Genomic DNA, 24744 nt, shown 5'->3' with positions numbered 1-24744 from the left:
AAATAGCTCCATTTTCAACTAACTGTTAGGGAAGAGGACCAGAGAAAATTGACATTTTTACAGCATGTTTGTTTAACAAATACTCTGTTGAGAAATAGACTCCAATGTGGACACAGTTAAGAGACAAGGTTCTTCATACTTATAGATGTGTGACAGACTCTGAGGTAATCTCAAGTATGCAATACTACAAAGACCACTGCATATTAAGGTACCTCAAATTGTACATAAAAAATGATAAGTGATATCATTACATAAAAATCTTTTTTGAGCCAGGAACATAAACTGAGCAGTGTTGAGTCAGTTTAATTCTGTTTTATGTATCTGTTACCTCTGAGGCATCATTCTTGAGACACCTTTTATATGTCAATTTCAGTTGCAGCAACTGGAAGTGGAAAATCGAAGATTACATGCAAATATGACTAAACTTCAGCTATCATTCGATGATTGCTGTTCTAATCAAACATTAGATGATGGTCCAGGGCGAGAAGAATTGCTAAGTAAGATCAAATTGTTCCTTCATCATAGTAAGGATCTTTCTTGTTGCTGTTGTTCCCAAATGGCCAAGTTCATGGTTTTCATTCTGAAAAATAGTTTTTTTTCCTCCATAGCTGCTCTTTCTAATAATTGAGGACTTCTGTAAGTGCAGGTTTTTACAAATACTGCCAGTTCTAGACAGAAATAATTATTCTATCATACTACATGCTAAAGGTATAAAATTGCTATAACACTAAAACAAATATAATAGATATAATGTTTGAGAATGTGTTCCTGATGTGCATTTTAAGTCTGTGTTTCCAAATACTCTAGGGATGGTAACTTGACATTCACAGGTGACTGTTCAACAGCATAACATCTGATTTTCTACACGACTGGTGTTATTTTCTTATACTTGAATTAGTATTAATTTCATTTATTTATGACAGTTTATAAATTTGTTCTCATTCAGAGCAGTACATTCAGCTGCAACTTGAAGTTGACAGATGGAGAGAGGAATGCATTCAGTTACACAGTATTCTAGCAAAGCAAACTGAAGGTTTGAAGAATGTTGCTAGTATCAACTATGAAAGTCATGTACACTTAATAAATGAGGTTGTGGAGCTAGTACTGGAATTTGAAGCACAGAAGATAAACAGGTATTTGCAAAAATGCAGTACCATATCTTATTTTTGTTAATTAAGTCTGGGAATCATTAACTCTCTAAACTGTAAATTCATGTAGGCAGCTGGAAGATGAATTGCACCAAGAGAAAAATAAGTGGCAAGCAGAAAGAGAACAACTCCAACAAGAAAATGAGAAACTCAGAGAGGAGAATGATAATCAGCACAAGCTTTTGCCTCCAAGCTTAACTAAAAGCCCGCAAACTCAAACTGAGGCTTTTATGCAGCATGAAATTATAAGAGTGACTTCAGAAAAGCTGGTGAATATTAATTCAGATCATATTAATGTTTAAAAACTTCATTAAAACAGCTTATAGCATGTACAGGATGTCTTAGGAGGAAACACACATGCATGAAGAGGTGATAATACAGACTGCTGTAATGGGGAAACAATGTATTATTCTATGCTTTCTTCTCAGTAACAAAACTTAACAATAGGAGAATGCATAGAGGACTGAGACCCAATCAGCAATAACAGTTGTAGTTTTGTGTGGTCTTTTTAAGAGTTCATAATTATGCCAATTTTTTAGATGTTTCCAGTTAGTCCCTTACTTAATGCTGAACTTCATGGCTAAGCACAAATACCATTCTGTTTTCTCTGTCAGGTACTAGTGGAAAATGTTTGTTGCTTTCATCTTGTGACCCAGCAGTGAAGTGTCCATTTCATTTTTATTCTTTCTTTTTTTATTTTTTCTCTTTTTTTTCTTGTGTAGTTGACTGTGCTGAGTGCTTTTGCAGTGCAGTTTTTTTCTGTCATTGCAGATTAGCATGGAATGAAAGTAAACTCTCACTTCACATACTTCATTCTTCAAATCAAATCCTTGGAGGGTGTTTGTAAAACTTTACATTCACATTTGATTGAGGAATAACCAACAGTACAAAATGCCCTCTCATAGTGACTGAGTGACACACTTTAGGGATGTTACCCCACCTCTCTTCTCTGCTTCCACCTTTTCCCTGCCTCATCCCCTTGTCCAGATTCCTGTGATGAAACTTTCTTCCATCACCACCATTAAAGCTGGTATCCTCTGGGTGAGCACCTACGCACTAACATGAGATAATTACCTTTATTATTCAATTAAGCAAAACTCTGAATAATTGTCTTTCCAGCCAATAAAATTCATATTCTTGTTAATAAAAAAAACAGTTTATTTTCTATTGGAATCAATTTACACCTGCAGTTGTTACACAACTGATCTTGGGTCTTAATTTCTTAATGTTTGTTCTTTTCTGTGAAAAATTTCATTCTCTCTTTGTCAAACTAGTATTTGTATACTATGCTACTCCTAATTTCCTATAAACCATATTATAATTTTATCACTACTTTCATAACTTTTTATTCTATTTTAATAACAGCTATTAAACCCCACTATATTACTAAAACAACAATCACCCTTATGGCTGCATTCATTACTATGCAATGTTGGGTTTGAAACATTCCTTTTGTCCATATGTCAGAGCTTCTGTGGCATTGCATGCAATTCCATCCATGGCAGCAGTTGGAATGCACTACTCTTAGCAATGACCAGTGTGCTACACAAATAATGTGATTTACTGCTCTGTAGATTTAATCTGAAGCATTATTAGTAGAACTGGATAACTTCTCGGCACTGCCACACTACCCAGTAAGTTGAAATAAGGGTTGCCAGCCTTGACTTGACCTGTGAGAGAGGGTTGAACTTTTCACTACTCCAGAGTCAACAACTGAAGGCCCTGTACTTACCAAACTACTTTCAGGACAGATTCAGAGATATGAGCTCTGGACTGGAAAATGATAAATGCTGTCAGTTGAATACATCACTTCCAGCTGGCTACTGGCAGCTGTTGTCAATAATAACTAAAAAGTAAGTTCAAAGTCGATGTAAATGGAGAAAGAATCACACAAAGACATTACTCTAAAAATTTCTATCGAAGCTAAACATTCCCACATTGATCTCACTGTCTCAAACACTACTTTCCAGCTAACTAATGTCACTCCAATCTGATGGAAGGGCTGTGCTTACCTAAGAAATGTACTTGCACTTAAAAACACACTTTCCTGGAGCACTGAAAAGTTCAAACTGAAATCCATACTCCTTCTGAGTCTGTTTCCTGTAGTATGAGAAGTAACTTGGTTTATCATGAAGCTCTGCAGCTGGAAACTGGCTGAGGCAACTAAGATAATGGACAGGACTAGTGCACATGAGTGGCTGAGAAACAATATGTTAAAAGTTGAACAACAGCAATGCACATTCACCCAACCTCATCACAATTCCACAGAATGGTCACTCACCTTCATTCCTATGTCAGTGGCATTCTTTCGTGAAGAGTAGAGTTGACTGGAACTGATGCTAAATTAACTTTCACATCTACTTTGCAGAATGTGGCAATAAGGCGTGTGTGAATATGTAAGTTATTAGATTACCAGTACATTTTTATTAGGTTAACAGCAACTTGATATGAAATATTCTTTACGCAGAAATAAAATGTTGTAATGTCAACATATCTGTAATGGTTTCACTTCTCACACAGGCATGTTGGAAGATATACATGTGTTACAAAAATTGTCATGAACATTAGATTGATTATGAAAATTTTGATTGATATCATTATATTTACAATGATATGTGTTGCAGACATGTTGACTGTGTTGGGTACTAATCAAAGACTCAACTGGCTGTCATTTACCCTGTGCCAAGCTGCAGCTCATCTGTGAAAACTTTGCTGATACCATGAATAATTATGTAAATTCCAGTTGTTATATTTTAAAATATTATTATCCAATTTATTGCTGTTTTTGTAATGAGTTAGCAGTTCATTGCCACTATATGCAAGCAGTATAGTGAAACTTCCTGACAGGCACACACTCCGCTGCAGAGTGAAAATCTTATTCTGAAAGCAGTTTAGTTTCTCCCAGTATTGCATCATCTGCTTCATTTCTTTGATTATGGTATACAATCTACTGGTTTCAGCATAGAAAAATCCTGGCAACTTTGCATCTGTCATTTGCTGCAGATTTCATGCTCATAATGCAGTAAAGAACTGAGCCAGAAATGTTAAAGCATTGTACTCCTTTACATTACTTACTGAATGCTTCCTCTCAGGATACTCTTGGTACGCCCAGAGTTACAGATTTCACCCTCCTAATATGACTATAAGATTGTAAATGCTGTGATCATCTTCTGTGGCTTCCCAACCTGTTTAATATATCCTTGAATTATGAAGTCCCTATTTTAAGAATGCTGATAAACTGTATTTAGTTTCTTGTGTTTTGTTAAACTTCACCCAATGTACATGGACCAATAATTACAAATGATTTGTGAGGAAATAAGTATAAGGTTTAATTGACAGAGATACAATGAATATATCTTATGATTTTTTGTGGCCAGAGAATGTGACTCCTGAGGATAACCTTTCATGATACCTTCTCACTAGATAATAAGGAACTGTACATAAATCCTGCACATCCATCATTATTGAAAAAATCAGTATGGTCCAAGGAGAAATGCAAGATCTTTTTCATCTAACATCATCACTGGAATTTTTCTTGTAATGGTTTGCAAATAGATGCAATTTGTAGTGCAATCATTTCCCCAGCAGTTTTATAATTAATCCCACATTTATTATTCTTTGTTATTTTTTCCCAATCCATTGCCTGCAAATACAGTTTTGTTTCCTTATACTTTTACCACAATCAGTGCAAATGGCAAAATACATTTTGGATATATTAATTATTTCTAAATGTGTTGTGTACAAATTCCAGGTCCTTCAAGAAAAACTAGATTTAGCTAAAGAGGAACTTTCACAATGCAAGAACAGCTTAAAATTGCAAACTGAAGTGCTGAAGGATGCAGGGTGGAAGTATATTTTGAAGACCAATAAACAGGATGTTAAAATTATTCCATATTTTGAGAGGTGCTGTTATGATGATTGTGTAACTGCTTCAGAAACAATATTACATTTTTTCCCCTAGTGTTTTCCAGCAAATTAGATAACAATGCAGAAACAGCTGAAAACTCAATAGAGGAAGTGCTAGTGAAGAGGCAAGGTCAAAGGAATAACAGAAGAGGGATAAGAAAGAATGAAAGACATTACCAAGGAATTTTTGAGTTTCACAAAGAGGAGATTAGACATATTGTTAGGCATGTGATATTTGGTCAGTATATATCCCTGAATAATTTTTCATTATGTTCACTCATGTGTTCTCTTTATTGAAGTACTTCCATTGTTTATGAATTTTAGATTCTTTTAATTGCAGAATTAAAGCCACATATTGCTGTAACATTACTGCCAGGATTGCCTGCATACACTTTGTTCATGTGCATTAGGCATGCCGACTGTCAAAATGATTATGAGAAAGTACGATTACTCCTGACAACAACTATCTACACCATCGAAAAAGTTACTAAGAAAGGCCATGATGATATTGATATAATGGTTTTGTGGCTTTCAAATACTGTGAGACTTCTGCATAATCTGAAACAGTATAGTGGAGACAAAACATTCCAAACTGAAAACACATCACTACAGAATGAACAGTGTCTACAGAATTTTGATCTCACTGAATACAGAGAAGTTCTTTCAGATACAGCTGTAGAAATCTACCAGGTATGCCTTATATTTACTGCAATTTTGTAGCTGTTGTACAAACAACAGATTCCAGATGATGATGATAATTGGTGGTGGTAATGTAATCAATAGACAAGACTTGCTGCATCGACTGCAGTCAAGAAGTCTAGCATGGCCTCCAATTGCTTCTAAAAAGTACTCTGTGGAATTTCTCATTTCTCAGTCCTAAGACCACTTGCGCACCAATTTCTACTTTCTTCTGAAACTCGTAAGTCCAACCATTCAATACATCTCATTATGGCTTGTTGCTATGAACCCACTGAAGAAATCTTCACTCTTGCCTATCAACACCTATAGTCTACTGCTGCCAGCCTAAAACACTACACCAGATGTACTAATTACTTCTTCCATCAATTCTCAACATGTTAATCACTGTGTCATCTCCATCTGCACTGTTATACAAAGAGTAACTCCCCACTAATTCACCATAATTCTCCCTCAACAATCCTCTTACCCAACTTAATCCCTAATTTCTACACATTGAGAGAAGACTGTCAAGAGAAGCAGTCATCAGCTGAGTTCTGTGATTCTCAGAAAGTCATTTTGGAACACAATGAGCACAGAACTCGTGATAGCCTAATCATTTGGACGTGATCCCATACAAAATGCTCGAAGAAGTCTGTAAAAAGTTATGGCAGTGGAGATATGACAAAACTGATAGTTTTCATGAATTTCTTTAGTGATTTTCCTGCACCAGTTTGTTGCTGACTACTGATGGCAGTGTGGCTGGTGATCATGTTTTAACATGCTACAGCTCACTGTAAACATTGCACTAAAATTATACCATTTCTCATAAAATGTGTGCTGGTATGCAAATAAAATGGACGAAAAAATGTTTTGTAGTGCTCTCCATATGATAACCAGAAACAAGTGTCAAGTGCTGAAATGGTCATCCACACTATGCTCAACTCAAAAAAGCAATAAAACTGTCTGTTTTGATTGCACATGCTCTGGTGTGACATTATCCCTGGTGGCACTAAGGGCATGATGTCATTCACAAGTCAGTATTTTTCTTTGAAGATGTCTGTAAGGTGATGTGAAAGCAATATGGTAAATTCAGTATATGTTCTACTAAAGAGGCCCTTTTCCAGTAGATTTTTGGAGAAGAAAGGAAGAATTAGAGTTAGGTACACCTATTCCAAATTTAAATCCTAACAAATCTGGATCAAACTGTGTGAGTAGAAATGGGTGGATGCCCCTTTGAACTTACTATCATATGTCACCTGCATGGGCCATAAAAAATGTAAAGTTCTCTCTGATAATTTGTGAGTAAAGTATGAGGGATTTGTGAGCAATACTTGACATATAAGTGCCATGGTGCACTGTTCAAGCATACCAGCTGGCAGTTTGTCAGCTCACATTTGATTCTTGCTGCTCTGTGCTTCTTTTCCCCCATCATAATGTTAAAGTTTCAATTATAAAATTTTAAATACATTTAAACAGTTAAATTTATATTGGTAAAATTAATATATTCAATTTAGTTAAGATTACTACACTTGTAAGTCAAAAGGTTGTAGGTGGTGGTAAAAAAGTGAGTATATGAGGAGATTTTCTATGAAAGGGTATGAAGAGCATTGGATTTGTGTTTGTGATGTGTACAGTGTGTTATTTGCTTTCCATGTTTGTTATTCATGAACAGTAATGCATGTGGTAGAAGGGGTGAAAGATCTAGGACATCAATGCATTAACAAAAAAGAAACAATGGAAATCATAAACATATAGGGTGGGCAGCAATCTGTTTATTTACTGATAATAATGTGATGTACAGGAACTTTTCACTGTTGTGTGACTGTAATGGGATACAAGATGCCTTACACAAGATTTCTACTTAAGATACAATATTGCACTGCTTGTTTTCGTAAGAGGTGTGATGCAGTGGTCCTCTGGACATACATACATGTCAGACAGACCACTACATTGTACTTCTGAACAACACAGGCACTGCAATATCTTATTTAACTACCAACACTGGGCAAGTGACTTTCAATTAAAATGTCTCCCCTGTATGGGAATAGACATAATGGATGTACTAGTGTTGGTTATAGACACATGGTTAACAACATATAGAAGATCGAGTCTGCCCATGAGGCATGCTTGGGTAGCTTAATGGTAAGATGACCTCTTGCAATAAGCAGAAAATCAGGGTTCAAATCCCAGCCCAGCACAAATTTTCATTATCGTCATTCCATTATAGGGCTGCTTGTTGTCCATATTTCAACTACAAATTTATTTGAAGATTCCTAGTTGTCATGAATGGCAGCTTGCTCTTCATGTACAAAAATGTAAGTTAATGTGGATGAGTAGGGAAAGAAATTTGTTCTGTAACAGCATTAGTAGTGTGCCACTTGGCACAGTCAAATCATTTAAACATGTGAATGTAATGTTGCAAAGCAATATGAAATGGAATGTGCATGTGAGGATTGTGGTTGTGAAGGTGGATGATAACCAGTTTTGTGGTTACCTGTAAAGCAGATGTCATATAGGATACTAGTGATCTATTCTCGAATATTGATTGAGTATTTTGGATCTGCAGCAGATCATATTAAAGGAAGACATTGAAGCAGTTCAGAGGTGTGTTGCTAGACTTGTTACCAGTTGGTTTGAATAACACATGAGTATTATGGAGATACTTCAGCGACTCAAATGGGAAGACGATGTTTTTGAGGAAAACTATTGAGAAAATTTAGAGAAATGGTATTTGACTCTAACTACAGAATGATTCTACTGCCACCAAATATACTTTCCATATAAGTACCAAGAAGATAAGACATGAGAAATTATGGCCCACACAAAGGTGGACAGTCATTTCTCCCATGCTATATTTTGAGTGTAGCAGGAAAGGGAATGACTACCACTGGTAAAGGCTACACTCTGCCATGCATCATGTGGTCAACTGCCAAGTATCTACGTAGATGTAGATAAAAATATCATACATGAGCTTAGTTCATTATGTAAGGCTAATATCACAACAGTATTAAGTCAATCCTGTCATGACGATACAGTAAAAAAAAAAATCTGTTTATATTTGTAGTATTGTAGCACATCGGCAAAATTTTGCATGAGCCACCAGTGTTAGATGGACAGCAATTTTTGTCATCATCATCATCATCATCATCACAATAGAACAATTATGAAAATATATAGTCACATAAACAAAGATTTCTTCATACTGTTGATGGTCTTGATTTTTTAGGAGTGGACACAGCTCCAAGGATATTTCCAACAACATTTTTCAGTGTATAAAATTCAGAATCCAATGTTCCCTAACCACATATGTGAAATATTTCCTGAGAAAATTCCAAGATAAACAAGGCTTTCAGAATCTGCATTTCAAAAAGAAACCAGAGAAACATAAAAATGACTTCTTATCTGATTTGAAGTTTGAGTGAAAAGAATACTTGGCAAACCCTTAGGCAAAAGCAGATACTAACTCATCTTGAAAAAAGTAAATAAATAAATTTGAATTTTGTATCACTACTAATTAGCAATATTAAAGAAAAATACTTGCACTAAGACAAAAACTGTAAAGCAAATATTAACGCATTAGGGGCAACAAGACTAAAACTAACACTCAGCAATCTGTAAATTTTAACTTGGATGCAGAAAATACTAAGATAAATGATTTGTTTTCTTATACAATTGACTTCCTAAAGTTACTAAACTTTTTGAAAAGTTAATACTATTTTGAAAACAGTCTTTTCTGTTACTTTCATCATAACTGTAAAATACTATATCATTTGCACTATTGTAGATTACTATACCAATTTTGCTACCGAAAAATGCGATACCATATCTTAGAAACAAGTCCTCTGTACCTTTTTGGCACTACCATGGCTACAGTACTATTTTACATTGTCAGTAGTTCATGAAATACTGTGTGCAGCATAGACACTACTAAAACGTCAAGGCATTTGTTAAAGTTCTGTGTGCTACATAAGCACTACTCAGTTCCAGGATACTAGATTATGTGTATAGTAGTTCAAATTTAAGTCCGGTGTGCTAACATGGCACAGCTTCAATTCGGGATACCACATGGTAAAATCTAGCACTTAACTAAAAGTTCTTTATGACAATTTAAGTCCAAGTCCAGTTGAGGGTACCATGTAGTGTGTTTAAACACACAGCCCAGTTCACTATCAGTTTGGTTCAACTCGTGGGTGAGGATAATATACAACATCAATGAAATAACATATTTATTAACACTATGGTAAATGTCCATAGCACATGTCATATAACTAACACTGAAAGCATAAAAATGAAAATATCCTCTCCAGATCATGGTGTTGTCTGAAATTTACATACCATTTCTGGTTGAATATTCACTTAAAACCGGATTTAATTGGACAATGTCCACAAAGGTAATATACAAAATTATATACTGTACACAGATGATATTATGTATCAAATTTTGGGAAGCAAGTGCCCACAGATGTCAATAACTCGCCCGATATCTTTTACGCACTTCGGTGAAAATAGGATTTGCTTGTTTTGTGTCATAGACATCTACATAAAATCGCATGGTGCCTTCAGTTTACAAGTAGTTCAAAGACAATGTATAGTATACATATATTACTAGTTATCATACAGTATCTTCAAGGTATTTACAAAAATGATAGTGGTATGCAGTTTTTTTTTATGCGGTGTGGGTATAGTATTCAGTGGCAAAGTAGTCTTTGTACCTGTTAGTATCATTCAAGAATCACTCCCATACTCATAGTTGCTTACATAAATAACAAAACAGCAAAGAAAATATGTAACACCACTTAGATATTTAAAAGTCATTGTGTGGGATATGGTTGTGGTGAAACACTTTAAAAACTTAAAAACTAGAATTTCTGTACAAATAAATGTTGATCATTACATGTATCAGTAAGTCACTATTGGGTTGTAACACTTGGTGCACATCAAGCACAAAACTAATTCATTATAAGTCTGCCATCTGGGGTAAAATGTTTCAAAAACTTAGTATATACCTCATCATGTTTTCAGAAAAGTAACTATATAACTCCCATCATTCATCAGATTTTCAGAAATAGTAACAGAACAGTTATATGTCTCAAGTATATAGTCTGATACAATAAGTAGTTCAATTTTTAGAGCCTTTTGAATATTGAATACATCTACCCACAAGTGTTCAGATGTGTTTTCTTGACTTACCTTGTATGATTCAGTGTAAGTAAAAAGATTTCATAAGTTCAGAAGTAAACATTTCTGACTTCTCATTATCTTTCATCAGTGTACAAGTATGTAGTGGTGTATAGGTATAGTTGTTAATTCCCTAAAAACATTCTCCAGCTTACTTCTTATTTTAAAGTGTCACATTCTTCACATTAATTACCAACAAGACACTTAATCACTTTCCAGTGCACAGATTACTGACATGTTGCCTAATTACAAAAGGTGTCACACTTCACATAGACCCAATCTTTCTGCATAAATTTAACTGAGTATTTACTTGCGTCTGTTACTTCAGACCGAAAACAACTTGCTCTACAAACCTTGCTGACTATATGTGTCTTTCATAAACTTTCTCCATGGTAAGAAAAAGTTATGTTCCCTATCCAGTCCCTACCCAACATCATTCTCCTCATCACATAAGTAATACATAAATACTTCATTAAATACATCTAATATCTCCTCATTGTATCAACTTAATAACTTTACCTATTATCCTCATAATATCACCTTATTACTCCACTAAATACTTAATAATACTTAAATACTACTTAATACTTAATACTTAAATAATAATAATAATAATAATAATAATAATAATAATAATAATAGTAATAATCCCCGTGGAGGCCCGGGAAATGAATAGGCCTCTGGTATGTTGTTCTGCCAGTTGTAAAAGGCGACGAAAAGAACAAACCACTAATAGGGCTAACCCCCCTTTTAGTGTGATTAGTTGGTTCAGGACAGAACTAATGAAGCCTCGGACAAGCGCCATCACGGTCGGGGACGACGCTTGAACCCTATGCCTGTCCACAATGGTAATGACACTGCTAGCCACATGGAAAATGATTTAAATCCAAATAGAGGTGTTTTGCAGGACATGCTTCCTGCAACCACCCTAGAAAGAGAACAAAGACAGAGGATGAGATGGTCTGATGAAGTTAACCGACACCTCATGTTCTGTTATTACCAAGCAACAAACTTAGGAACCAACACAACTGGATACAGATCACAAGTATACACAACATTTATTACCAGATACCCAGAATTAAATTTTTAAACACAACAATGACTAGCTGATCAGATCCGTGTAATAATCAAAAATAACAGGATACCCCAGTCAGAATTAGAAAACATCAAACAACAAGTACAACAAATACTGGGACAAAATAATATGCAATCAGAAGACGAATAAAATACAGTAATGGACTCAAACATCCCAGAGCAAACAAATAAAGAACACCACGCATCAATTAAACAATCAGAGGAAAACGAAATCTTAAGACAGCCACCAGAACAAGCACAAATAGGACACGAAGTGACACACATGTTAGATATAGAAGAAAAATTTCAGCTGACATATACAGAATACAAAGACACAAACACAGACATTAGACTATTCTTGCATAGACCACCAAATAACCCGCAAGTCGAAACAACGATAACAACTATCAACACAATCATACACAACAAAATAAATGAAAATACAACTACGGAAGAGTTACAACTGCTGGTTTATATAGGAGCACTCACTACACTAAATATACACACTAGGCAGAGATCAGAACCAACCAACACACAGAAGAAACCCACAAAACCAGCATGACAACACAGGCTACAGATCAGAATAGAAAAACTGAGAAAAGGCATTGGACAGCTAACACAATTTATAAGAAATGAAATATCAGACAAAAAACAAAAAAGGTTAGGTAAAATCACACAACAAGAAGCGATAGAGCAATTAGATGGAAAGAAGCAAAAATTACAAGCATTGGCCAAATGACTTAGAAGATACAAAAAAAGTAAAAATAGAAGGAAACAAAACCAAACATTCAACACAAACCAAAAGAAATTTTACAAGACAATAGATAACACACACATTAAGGTAGACAACCAACCAAACATAACAGACATGGAACATTTCTGGAGCAACATATGGTCAAACCCGGAACAACATAACAGACATGCACGGTGGATACAAGGAGAAACAGACACATACAAGATGATACCACAAATGCCCGAAGTGATAATTTTGCAACATGAAGTCACCCGAGCAATTAATTCTATGCACAATTGGAAAGCCCCTGGAAAAGATAAAATAGCAAATTTCTGGCTAAAGAAGTTCACCTCAACACATTCACATCTAACTAAATTATTTAACAGTTACATTGCAGACCCATACACATTCCCTGATACACTTACACATGGAATAACCTATCTGAAACCTAAAGATCAAGCAGACACAGCAAACCCAGCTAAATATCACCCCATAACATGCCTACCAACAATATACAAAATATTAACTTCAGTCATTACACAGGAATTAATAACACATACAACACAGAGCAAAATTATAAATGAAGAACAAAAAGGCTGTTGCAAAGGAGCGCGAGGAAGTAAAGAGCAACTGATAATAGATGCAGAAGTGACATATCAAGCTAAAACTAAACAAAGGCCGCTACGCTACACATACATTGATTACCATAAAGCTTTTGATAGTGTACCCCATTCATGGTTACTACAAATATTGGAAAAATACAGAGTAGATCCTAAATTGATACAGTTCCTAAACATAGTAATGAAAAATTGGAAAACCACACTTAATATCCAAACAAATTCAAATAATATTACGTCACAGCCAATACAGATTAAGTGTGGAATATAGCAAGGAGACTCTTTAAGTCCTTTCTGGTTTTGCCTTGCTCTGAACCCACTATCCAACATGCTAAACAACACAAATTATGGATACAATATTACTGGAACATACCAACACAAAATCACACATCTGCTATACATGGATGATCTAAAACTACTGACAGCAACAAATCAACAACTCAACCAATTACTAAAGATAACAGAACTATTCAGCAATGACATAAATATGGCTTTTGGAACAGACAAATGTAAGAAAAATAGCATAGTTAAGGGAAAACACACTAAACAGGAAGATTACATATTGGATAACCACAGCGACTGCATAGAAGCGATGGAAAAAACAGATGCCTATAAATATCTAGGATACAGACAAAAAATAGGAATAGATAATACAAATATTAAAAAGAACTAAAAGAAAAATATAGACAAAGACTAACAAAAATACTGAAAACAGAATTGACAGCAAGAAACAAGACAAAAGGTATAAATACTTATGCTATACCAATATTGACCTACTCATTTGGAATAGTGAAATGGAGTAACACAGACCTAGATGCACTCAATACACTTACACGATCACAATGCCACAAATATAGAATACATCACATACATTCAGCAACAGAAAGATTCACATTAAGCAGAAAGGATGGAGGAAGGGGATTTATCGACATAAAAAACCTACATTATGGACAGGTAGAAAATTTAAGAAAATTCTTTCTAGAACGAGCAGAAACTAGCAAAATACATAAAGCAATCACTCATATAAATACATCGGCTACACCACTGCAATTTCATAACCACTCCTACAACCCTTTGGATCACATAACATCAACAGATATGAAGAAAGTAAATTGGAAAAAGAAAACACTACATGGCAAGCACCCGTATCATCTAACACAGCCACACATCGATCAAGACGCATCCAACACATGGCTAACAAAAGGCAATATATACAGTGAGATGGAAGGATTCATGATTGCAATACAGGATCAAACAATAAACACCAGATATTACAGCAAGCATCTTATTAAAGATACCAACACCACAACAGATAAATGCAGACTTTGCAAACAACAAATAGAGACAGTAGATCACATCACAAGTGGATGTACAATACTAGCAAATACAGAATACACCAGAACACATGACAATGTAGCAAAAATAATTCATCAACAACTTGCCATACAACATAAACTAATAAAACAACATGTTCCCACATACTAGTATGCACCACAAAATGTACTGGAGAATGATGAATACAAATTATACTGGAACAGAACCATTATAAAAGATAAAACACCACCACATAACAAAGCTGACTTCATACTCACCAATAAAAAGAAGAAATCAACACAACTAATCGAAATATCCATACCCAATACAACAAATATAAAGAAGAAAACAGGAGAAAAAATTGAAAAATACATCCAACTGGCTGAGGAAGTCAAGGACGTGTGGCATCAGGATAAAGTTGACATTATACCAATTAAACTGTCAACTGCAGGAGTCATACCACACAGTATCCACCAGTACATCAACGCAATACAGCTACATCCAAACATATATATACAACTACAGAAATCTGTAATTATTGATACATGTTCAATTACCCAAAAGTTCCTAAATGCAATGTAACATATACTGTACAGTTAAAAGGAAGTCGCCCTTGACCAAGGTCCGCGTCACTTTCCATTTTTGACCAGACATAACGTTTGAGAAAAGAAAGAATAATAATAATAATAATAATAATGATAATAATCACCTACAAAAAATCACCTGCTTCATCCTGCACAATAGATAAACTTCACAAAATAACGTAATGTAGTATAAGACATTAGATTAGATTTACTGTCATTCCTTTTGATTCGTAATGAGGAGGTCCTCCAGGATGTAGAACATGTCAGACAAACAATAATACATGACAAATACAGTATTTACAACTAAAACACATAAGCTAATGTACCTTCCAAAGGTCCCAAGTGGAATGATTGTCATTTTTTTAATGAACACTATATAAAAGGATTATTTTACAACACTCATTTACTTAGGTCACATTAATACACAGAATTTAAAATTTTTAAAAAATGTTTATTTTATTTATAAGGTAATAAACATATAACTACTACAGTACTTATTTACAGTGAACACAATATTGCACTGAAATGGTGCAGAAGTTTGATTGTAACACACACAAAAATCTTTTGGTTCGACTGAGAAATTCATCAATGGAGTAGGAGGAGTTGGCCACCAATAAATCCTTTAGGCTTCTCTTAAACTGAATTTCATTGGTTGTTATCTTTTTTATGGCTGTTGGCAAGTTATTGGAAATGTGTGTTCCTGAATAAGGCACACATTTTTTTACAAGAGTAGGTGACGTCAAATCCTTGTGAAGTTTATTCTTATTTCTAGAATTGATTCCATTAACTGTGCTGTTTTTTTGAAAAAGTGATATATTTTTAATGACAAATTTCATTAATGAATAAATATATTGGGAAGCAGTAGTTAATATCCCTAGTTCCCTAAACAGGCCTCTACAGGATGTTCTTGAGTTCATACCACATATAACTCTTATTGCACGTTGCTTTAGCTTGGCTTGATGAATTACCCCAAAAAATAATCCCATATGACATGATGGAGTGAAAGTAATCATAGTATGCCAGGTTTTTCATTTTTATATCTCCTATGTCTGACAGAATTCGCATTGAAAATAGAGATTTGGTTAGACACTTCTGCAGTTCTGAAGTGTGCTCCTCCCAGTTGAATTTATTATCAAGTTGTAATCCTAAGAATTTAACACTGTCCACTTCTTCTATCTGCTTGTCATCATCTGTTAGGCATATACTCGTGGGACACTCCTTACAAGTTCTGAACTGCATTTAGTGTGTTTTTTTCAAAGTTTAGTGACAAAGAATTGGCTAGGAACCAGTGATTAATGTCCACAAATATTTTATTAGCCGGTCTTTCTAAGACTACACTTGATTTGCTATTTATTTCAATGTTTGTATCATCGGCAAACAAAATGAACTTGGCATCTGGTAATGTTACTGGTGAAAGACCATTGATATACACAAGAAAAAGTAAGGACCCTAAGATGGAACCTTGTGGGACCCCACATGTAATTAGTTCCCAGTTGGCTGATGCCTAATAGCTCAATACATGTTTCTTTCTTAATAACACCCCGCCAGAGATATTAGATTTGAACCATTTTGCAGCATTTCCTGTTACACCATAATACTGTAATTTACTTAAAAGGATATTGTGATTTACACAGTCAAATGCCTCTGACAGATCACAAAATATACCAGTTACTTGCAATTTTTTGTCTAATGAATTAAGTACATTTTCACTGTAAGTGAAGATAGCCTTCTCAATATCAGAACCCTTTAGAAATCTGAACTGCAACTATGACAGTATGTTATTTGTGATAAGATTCCACTGATAAATGACTGGTTACACAGATAGCTTAATATGTTACTTAACTCAGAATCACATTCTGTAATTAACTGTGTTGATATTTCATCATACTTACCAGATGTTTTTGATTTTAAGGATTTTATGATGGACGTTGTATCGTATTGTATTGTGTGGAACTGGGAACCTAGAAATGATGGAGAGGCTTTATCCATGCCATAGCCCTCAGTGGTTTACAACCCAACAACAGGCTACAGCAGTCCACTCACCCCACTACCGCCCCACACCAAACCCAGAGTTATTGTGCGGTTCATCCCCCAGTGGACCCTCTTCCCTAGTAACGCTTCACACCAGAGTGTAGCCCCAATGTTTTATGTTTTTGTGGTAGACTAAATATGGTGTACACATACGCGGAGAAAATTTTAGCACAGCAATCGCTGACATAGCGTAACTGAGGCAGAATAAGGGGAACCAGCCCGCATTCGCTGAGGCAGATGGAAAACTGCCTTAAAAACCATCCATAGACTGGCCGGCATACCGGACTTTGACACTAATCCATCGGGCAGATTCGTGCCAGGGACTGGCAGTGACTAGCAGTGCGTTAGATGGCACAGCTAATGGGGTGGGCCAAGATGGACATTACTTCTGTTGGGGTAGTGAGGGTCAGATTCATATTATATAAGTTACTTGAAATGTCTGGTCTAAGGTATCCCACGGCAGCATCTACAGAATCTGGCAACCCCATCTTTTCAGTAACAGTTATAAAATGTTTGTTAAGAAGTTCTGCAACATTATACATATCTGTCACCAATGTATTATTTACTCTTAATGCTATTTGCCCCGCTTCATATCTGGTTCTACCAGTCTCCCACTTCACTATATCCCATGTTGTCTTTATTTTGTTATCTGATATGACTATCTTTTCCATGTAATATATTTGCTTTGATGTCCGTATTACAGTCTTTAATATTTTGCAGTATCTCTTGTAATGTGCTATAGCATAATCATCAGAACTGTTTTGGTTTGACAGATACAGTTTTCTTTTTGTTTTACAAGACACCTCTATTCCTTGAATAATCCATGACTTCTTTGTAGACTGTGCTCTAACCTTGGCTAGTTTTGGGGGAAAAGTGTGTTCAAATAAGGTAAGCACTTTATTAGCAAAAGTGTTATATTTTTCATTCATGTCATGAGCACTGTAAACATCACTCCAGTGAATGTCTCTGAGGAGTGTCCTAAAATAATCAATTTTTGCCTTATTGATTACCCTCTTGAGATCAGATTTAACATATTTTATATCCTGTTCAGTATTAACATTTAACAGAAGGAACTGCATGCCATGCTCTGAGAGGCCATTGACTATTGGTTTTGTAATATAATTCTGCTGATTGTTAAAATTCTTAACCAGCAGCTGTTTATGCTGATGTAACAAGCTAGAATTATGTTTTTTTGGTTTCTTTCTCAAACTGAAGGTTTGTCTCACTCCTAACCTCTCTTACAACTTGGTTACTTTCTGTCCTCCCTACCCTAAAAAGAGTCTTCCCTGAACACTATAACCACTGGTATTTTATCACTCATGACAGTCCCTCCCCCCGTTAACTGTCCTGCTATTTGCTCAGCCAGTTTATCCTTCCCTTTTCTGTTGAGGTGAAGGCCATGCCTAGTATAATCCCACATATTGAGAGAACCAACAGGAACCACAGCAATGTGTGACCCTGCACCTGACATAAGCAGCCATTCCAACTCCAAATTCGGGAGGACGACGGTTCAATCCCGCGTCCGGCCATCCTGATTTAGGTTTTCCGTGATTTCCCTAAATCACGCCGGGATGGTTCCTCTGAAAGGGCACGGACGACTTTGTTCCCCACCCTTCCCTAATCTGATGAGATCGATGACCACGCTGTCTGGTCTCCTTCCCCAAACCAACCAACCAACTCCAAATTAACTCTACTGACAGAAGAGTTCAAATTGGGTTGGTCATGGTGCCCAAGAACATATACAAACTCAACAATAGTATGGTTCGATGCTGATGCAATCTTTGCCAGGTCACACTATGTACTGCACCCAGGAACTCTGTCAATACTATTACCTGGCCCACCCACTGTAACCACGGTGTCTTCCGTAGTGAAATCTTTGCAAAGTGATCCTAAATCCTCTGTCACCTGCTCCAGACCAACACTAGATTTAAAAAAAATTGGTGACCTGGTATTCTCATCCTAGTTCATCCTGCAAAACTTGGCCAACACCGCTTCCATGGGAACTACCTAACACCAACACTTTCTTTCTCTTTACTGATCTCCCTACATTCCTACTTTTCAATTTGCTGCTGAAAGTTTGTTGTGCCCTGTCTACACCTGCAACTGCTTGAGGTTCACCAGCTTCTAACCAAAGCAACAGGTCAAATCTATTTTCCTTATTCACCACGAAGCTGTCAGACAAAGTTCTAGGCCTGTTCCTCCTGTTGCCACTTCTCGCCTCTTTTTGCCCTTCTCCCTCCTTAATGTGTCAAGATCCCCCTTGGCCTCATCTAACTCAGCCTGAAGGGTGCCAATTTTCCCCTCCTGTTCTAATATCTTCCTACCTCTACTACATATCCTATGAAACCACTGACGAGTATCATTTACTTCCCCCACTCCCACGCCACTACAGTCGCCCACTTGGAAGAAACTACAGCACCCATCACACCAAAGTACCGATCTAAGATTCTATGGCAAGTCAAACACTTTTCACTCATGATAAACGTAATAGTTGATTAAGAACAAGTCAATTAAATTACAGGTAAACACGAAAATATGATTCCACAAATTTGGGCTATACGCAACTGTATGTAAATAGAAACAACAGGGTGAATTTTCTGAAACAACAACTTAAACTTTACACTACTTTCTGGAAATGTGAGGTAAATAATGAAGAGGTATGCTACAGTTAAATGGCTGGAGAGAGCAAATAACAATTGAATGAAATTCTATCACCTAGCTGCATTCAGAGAAGTATTTGAATTACTCATGTCAATCTGTGTCAGTAATTATACTGTCTGAATATACAACAGTGGATGAACAACTGGTTGCATTTAGAGGCAAATGCAGTTTCCGACAATATATACCAAGCAAGCCTGCAAAATGTAGTTTGAAAATTTTCACCTTATGTGATGCTAGAACATGGTATACTTTGGGGATGGGAATCTATGTTGGGGAAACAGCCAGAGGGTCCCTTTGCACTGTCAAACTCGCCTAAGGAGATAGTAAGTAGACTTGTACAGCCTATTGGAGGCACAGGACGCAATGTGACACTAGACAACTGGTTTTCTTCCATACCACTGACTGAAGAGCTCCTGAAAAAGAAACATACAATAGTAGGAACTTTTAGAAAGAATAAGAGGGAGATCCCTCCAGACTTTGTTTGCTCGAGAGGTCATGAACTTAGAAGCAGCCTTTTTGGATTCAGAAAGGATATCACCATTGTTTCATATGTGCCAAAGAAGAGCAAGAACATTATTCTTCTTTCATCTTTGCATCATGACTGTGCCATTGACACTAATACTGCAGAGGAAAAGAAACAAGAAATTATAACAATGTACAATAAGACCAAATCAGGTGTGGACACAATAGATGAAATGTGCGCTACTTATTCAACCTCAAGAAAAACTAGACACTGGTCACTTGCCCTATTTTTTCGAATGATTGACAATGCTTACAATAACCCCTTCATGATATATGCAAATAATAACAATGAGAGGATTTCCTGAAGAATGTTTTTACGTGATGTCAGAAGGTCATTAGTAAATCCCATAGTGTGTAAGAGAGCAGCCACTCACTCCCTGCATAAACAAGTTAGACAGAAAGCCACAAAAATGGCAGGAATTGAAGACAGCAACAATGCACCACCTTCTGAGCAAAGGATACTTAAGCCCAGGTGCTGCACAGTTTGTCCTCGGGGTAAAGATATAAAAGTTAAATTGCACTGTGCTCGATGTTTGAAAGTTATGTGTGTAAAGCACATGAGAAATGTGTGGGAAAAGTGCTATGATAACGCACTCCTTGCAGCCAGTGATAGTGACAGATTTCATAAAATGTTTGTATGAACTGACTGAACAAATTTTTAATTATAAGTATAATGTCTTACACCTATAATACAGTATGAAGAATAACAGAAATAAATAATTAAACAAAATATTGTAAGAAAATGGGAATTATTGCATATGTTTCAAATAACCCAGTTTAATACTATAGTAACATTAAATAAAACGCTAATATACTGGGAGATAACATTCTAAATAGCCATTTGTGAAGCAAACATATTCATATCAGTGATATGCTGCACAACAGTGTCATTATAGCCATTATTATTTTGGGTGTTAGCAACACCCTACGCGACTATTAACGTTACGAAAAGCCACATGACCACATAAGGGTTAAGGGTCAGAAAGGTAACACTCCCTACAATCACTTCATTACTTTCAAATACACTTCACTAGGCAACTGTACTTTCACTTATTACATTATACAAACCCTTTACAAGCTAGTGCATGATGCTAAATAGCTCTGGTGTATTCTTCTACTAATACCTATATATACCCTATACTTCCTCAATATTCCCAAAAAATTGTGTACATGCAGTGTACTAATCTCATTACTCCTGCCATTATACATCCTTTTACACTTTCATGTTTACTGGTTACTCAGGGCACTCAAAATAATTTGATACACTTGTACATTTTGTAAAATTCCATTACCTTACCTTTTTGCTATAATCAAAAAACTTTTTTCCCTACAAACAGAAAAACATCCTTCTGATTACTTTTGTACTCATAAAATAATCAAATAGTTGTTAACTCTCTGAATTTTACATAATGAGTGTGGTATAGGTTTTATGTTACTGTTTACTGTCAAAATTGACTGTCCACCAATGTTTCTGCCAACCGAGAGGGTTTCAGTTTAATCTATCACCTCTACTATCATTATCTCTCACATGTGTGGGGGACTAGTTACTATTTGTCCATTTTCCACCACTATTTTCAAAATTCCCATCACCATTTCTGTTCCCAGAATTTCTATTCTCATAAAACTGTTGGTCCCCATGGTTTGATGCTACATCCTGATAATTTCTAAAATTATTTGGATTCCTGTCATTCCTTGCCAGGATGTTGTTGTTATGTCCTTGGTTAAAACTGTCATTATTATTTGAATTTCTATTATTATTGTGATTACTCCAGTTAAGCCTCTTGGAATCTGTACTGTGGTGGCCAAACCTGTTACACACCCTGTCCAACGTTTCTACATATTTCAGGACTGGTGTACAGAATCATCTGACCCATATAGTAACCCCATTTCAATTATTTCTGGTAGCCTTCTCTTAAGTGCACCTATGTGAGTTAATTCATGAAAAGGTTGGTCTAAGTGAGAATGTTTCATGATCTGGTCTTCGCAAAACTCTTTCATATCCCCATTCTGCTCCCTGTACATCGGAACATTTAAAAACTCACTCTTTATCTGTGCCTGTTCAGTGTCAGACCAAAACTTTTTCAAAAAACACTTTTTGAATTCATCTATGGATAAATTGCTACAGTCACGTTGGATGGCCTATGACAGCCCTTCCCCTTCTAATGTTCTTTTAATAAACTTAATTTTTAGTTCATCACTCAGACCAGGGAGAAAACTATCATGGCAATGTCATATAAAATCAACTGGATGGAAATGCATGTCACTGAGGAAATATTTTAGTGGCATAGTAGGAAAGCTTGGGTGTCCTACATTGAAGAATTTTTTTAGATAAGCCCCATCTTGCTTTTTTGGTAATAGTGACATCACTATGTAAGTCTAACACATTTGAGTCTGTTATCTCAGATATTTTCTGAACTTTTTTTATCTATTTCTGAGGCAACACTGTCTATTTTATCATTTTGCTTATTTATAAAATTTACAGCTTGTTTACCAGTGTCTCCAACAGCATCTTTACATCTAACTTCAAAAGCACCTGTCTCAGATCTGAGACCCTTGTCTACTTCCTATGGTTTTGTCTCTAATGATTGAATTTTGGATTCTGAAGCCTCTAACTTCCCCTCTACTTTTTTCACATGTTCATCTGTAGCTTTCACTTGCGAAAAAACACCAACTAAGTCTTTTTTAATATCTGAAATTTGTGCATTAAGCTCTGATCTAATGACATTACATTCTGAGACTATTGACTTTCAAGTTTTTCACTATTTTTCTCTGTCGATAACAGTTTTTTCACAATTTTTCTCTACCAATGACAGTTTTTTCACTATTTTTCTCTACCAATGACAGTTTTTTCACTATTTTTCTCTACCAATGACAGTTTTTTCACTATTTTTCTCTATCAATGACAGTTTTTCGCTCTTTGTTTAATTGATGACATTAATGCAGTAAACATGTCTTGTAAATTTAACTGTTTCGGTTTTTCACTCAGCATTGTTTCACTTATGTGCAACTGTACTTGTTTCTCATGGTCTGGACTCAAATATAACACACTATTGTCTAAAAATTTCGATTCTGCATGGATTTCATATAACTGTTTTGGTCAACTATTGCCTAATGCATCCTGAAACAGGCCTTTATTGGCTATGTCCTTTTTAAAGTCATTAGTTGAAGCTGGTAGCTTCAGCATATTTATTTCATTGTTCTGATCATGATCCATTTGTTGTAAATTTGTTCATAAATTATCAGTGCTAGAAAAAATGCCAGTTAGAATGTCCACACAACATTGCACTGAGAAAGTACAAAAATAAATTTTTAATTGGTACTTAGCTTATTATTGTCCTGGATTGGGTAGGTTGTGTCAACTTTCGTAATAATGTTTCAACCTTTTAAAACCATGTATGTCCATAGTGTTGTGTCATTCCAAAACTTCTCAACATCTACTATGTCAAACAATATTTGGTTTAAAATCATTACACTTTGCAACACAATTATATGCTTTTTGATCACCTGAAACATAAACACTGTCAAAAATCCAAACGTATAAGTATCCTGGCCACAAGGGCACCACTTTAACGACCTCCTTTGTTATGCACATTGGATGACTGTTAATTGTAATAATTGTTCATTGAGTAGAAATACTGTTGGGCAGATCTAGTGGTATATTTAAAGACAAAATACTCTTCTTGTTTCCTTTTTTAAAGGATCTCCTTCAATCCGTTGCTTGAATTTCTTCTGTGTGGAAGCCAGGTTCTCTTTTAGGTCTGGAAACGCTATAGATTGACATGCTTCTTGAAATGACATAGACTACAAACTGATTCATATGTAGTTTTAAATTTTAATAGTCCTATATGCCTTGATGACGTCAACTACAATGTTCACTCAGCGAAATACATTCCATTTGTCTGAAACTCCAGACAACTTTACATTTTTCCTTCCTTCCTTCCTGACAGACAACATACAACCAACTGGCACCCACTTCACATCATTTCATAGTACATCAGTAAAGATTTAGGCATACTAAGAGCAAAACAGAGCATTAAATCAAGAATAATTTACAGAAAATGAAATTCGCTCAGCAGCACAATAGAACAATTATGATAATATATGTATTCACATGAACAAAGCTTTTTTTTTGTTTTTTGTAGTACAGTAATTTTTATGAAATTCTTTTATCACAGGGGTTAATTGTGTTAGCACGACATATTATAGAGTCGGAGTTTAAAACATTTCAAATAAGATTGAAAAATGGATGAGATTGTAAATTTGAGAATATACATGGTCCAAATGGCTTATTGCACATT

The 24744-nt window shown here is 35.6% G+C and overlaps 1 protein-coding gene across 1 annotated transcript in view; it reads left to right on the top strand.

The window, feature by feature from the left end:
- Positions 1–24744, top strand: part of LOC126471259 (unconventional myosin-Va-like) — a 131350-nt gene that overhangs the window by 57413 nt on the left and 49193 nt on the right. Inside the window, exons 2-5 of the mRNA XM_050099378.1 lie at positions 947–1133; positions 1219–1417; positions 4900–5051; positions 5465–5744. Of these exons, the coding sequence (XP_049955335.1) occupies positions 947–1133; positions 1219–1417; positions 4900–5051; positions 5465–5744 (818 nt within the window). The remainder of the gene's footprint in view (positions 1–946; positions 1134–1218; positions 1418–4899; positions 5052–5464; positions 5745–24744) is intronic.

This window comes from Schistocerca serialis, chromosome 3 (assembly GCF_023864345.2).
Source record: "Schistocerca serialis cubense isolate TAMUIC-IGC-003099 chromosome 3, iqSchSeri2.2, whole genome shotgun sequence".
Classification (NCBI taxonomy): Eukaryota; Metazoa; Arthropoda; class Insecta; order Orthoptera; family Acrididae; genus Schistocerca; species Schistocerca serialis.
This window is presented reverse-complemented; position numbering and strand designations above follow the sequence as displayed.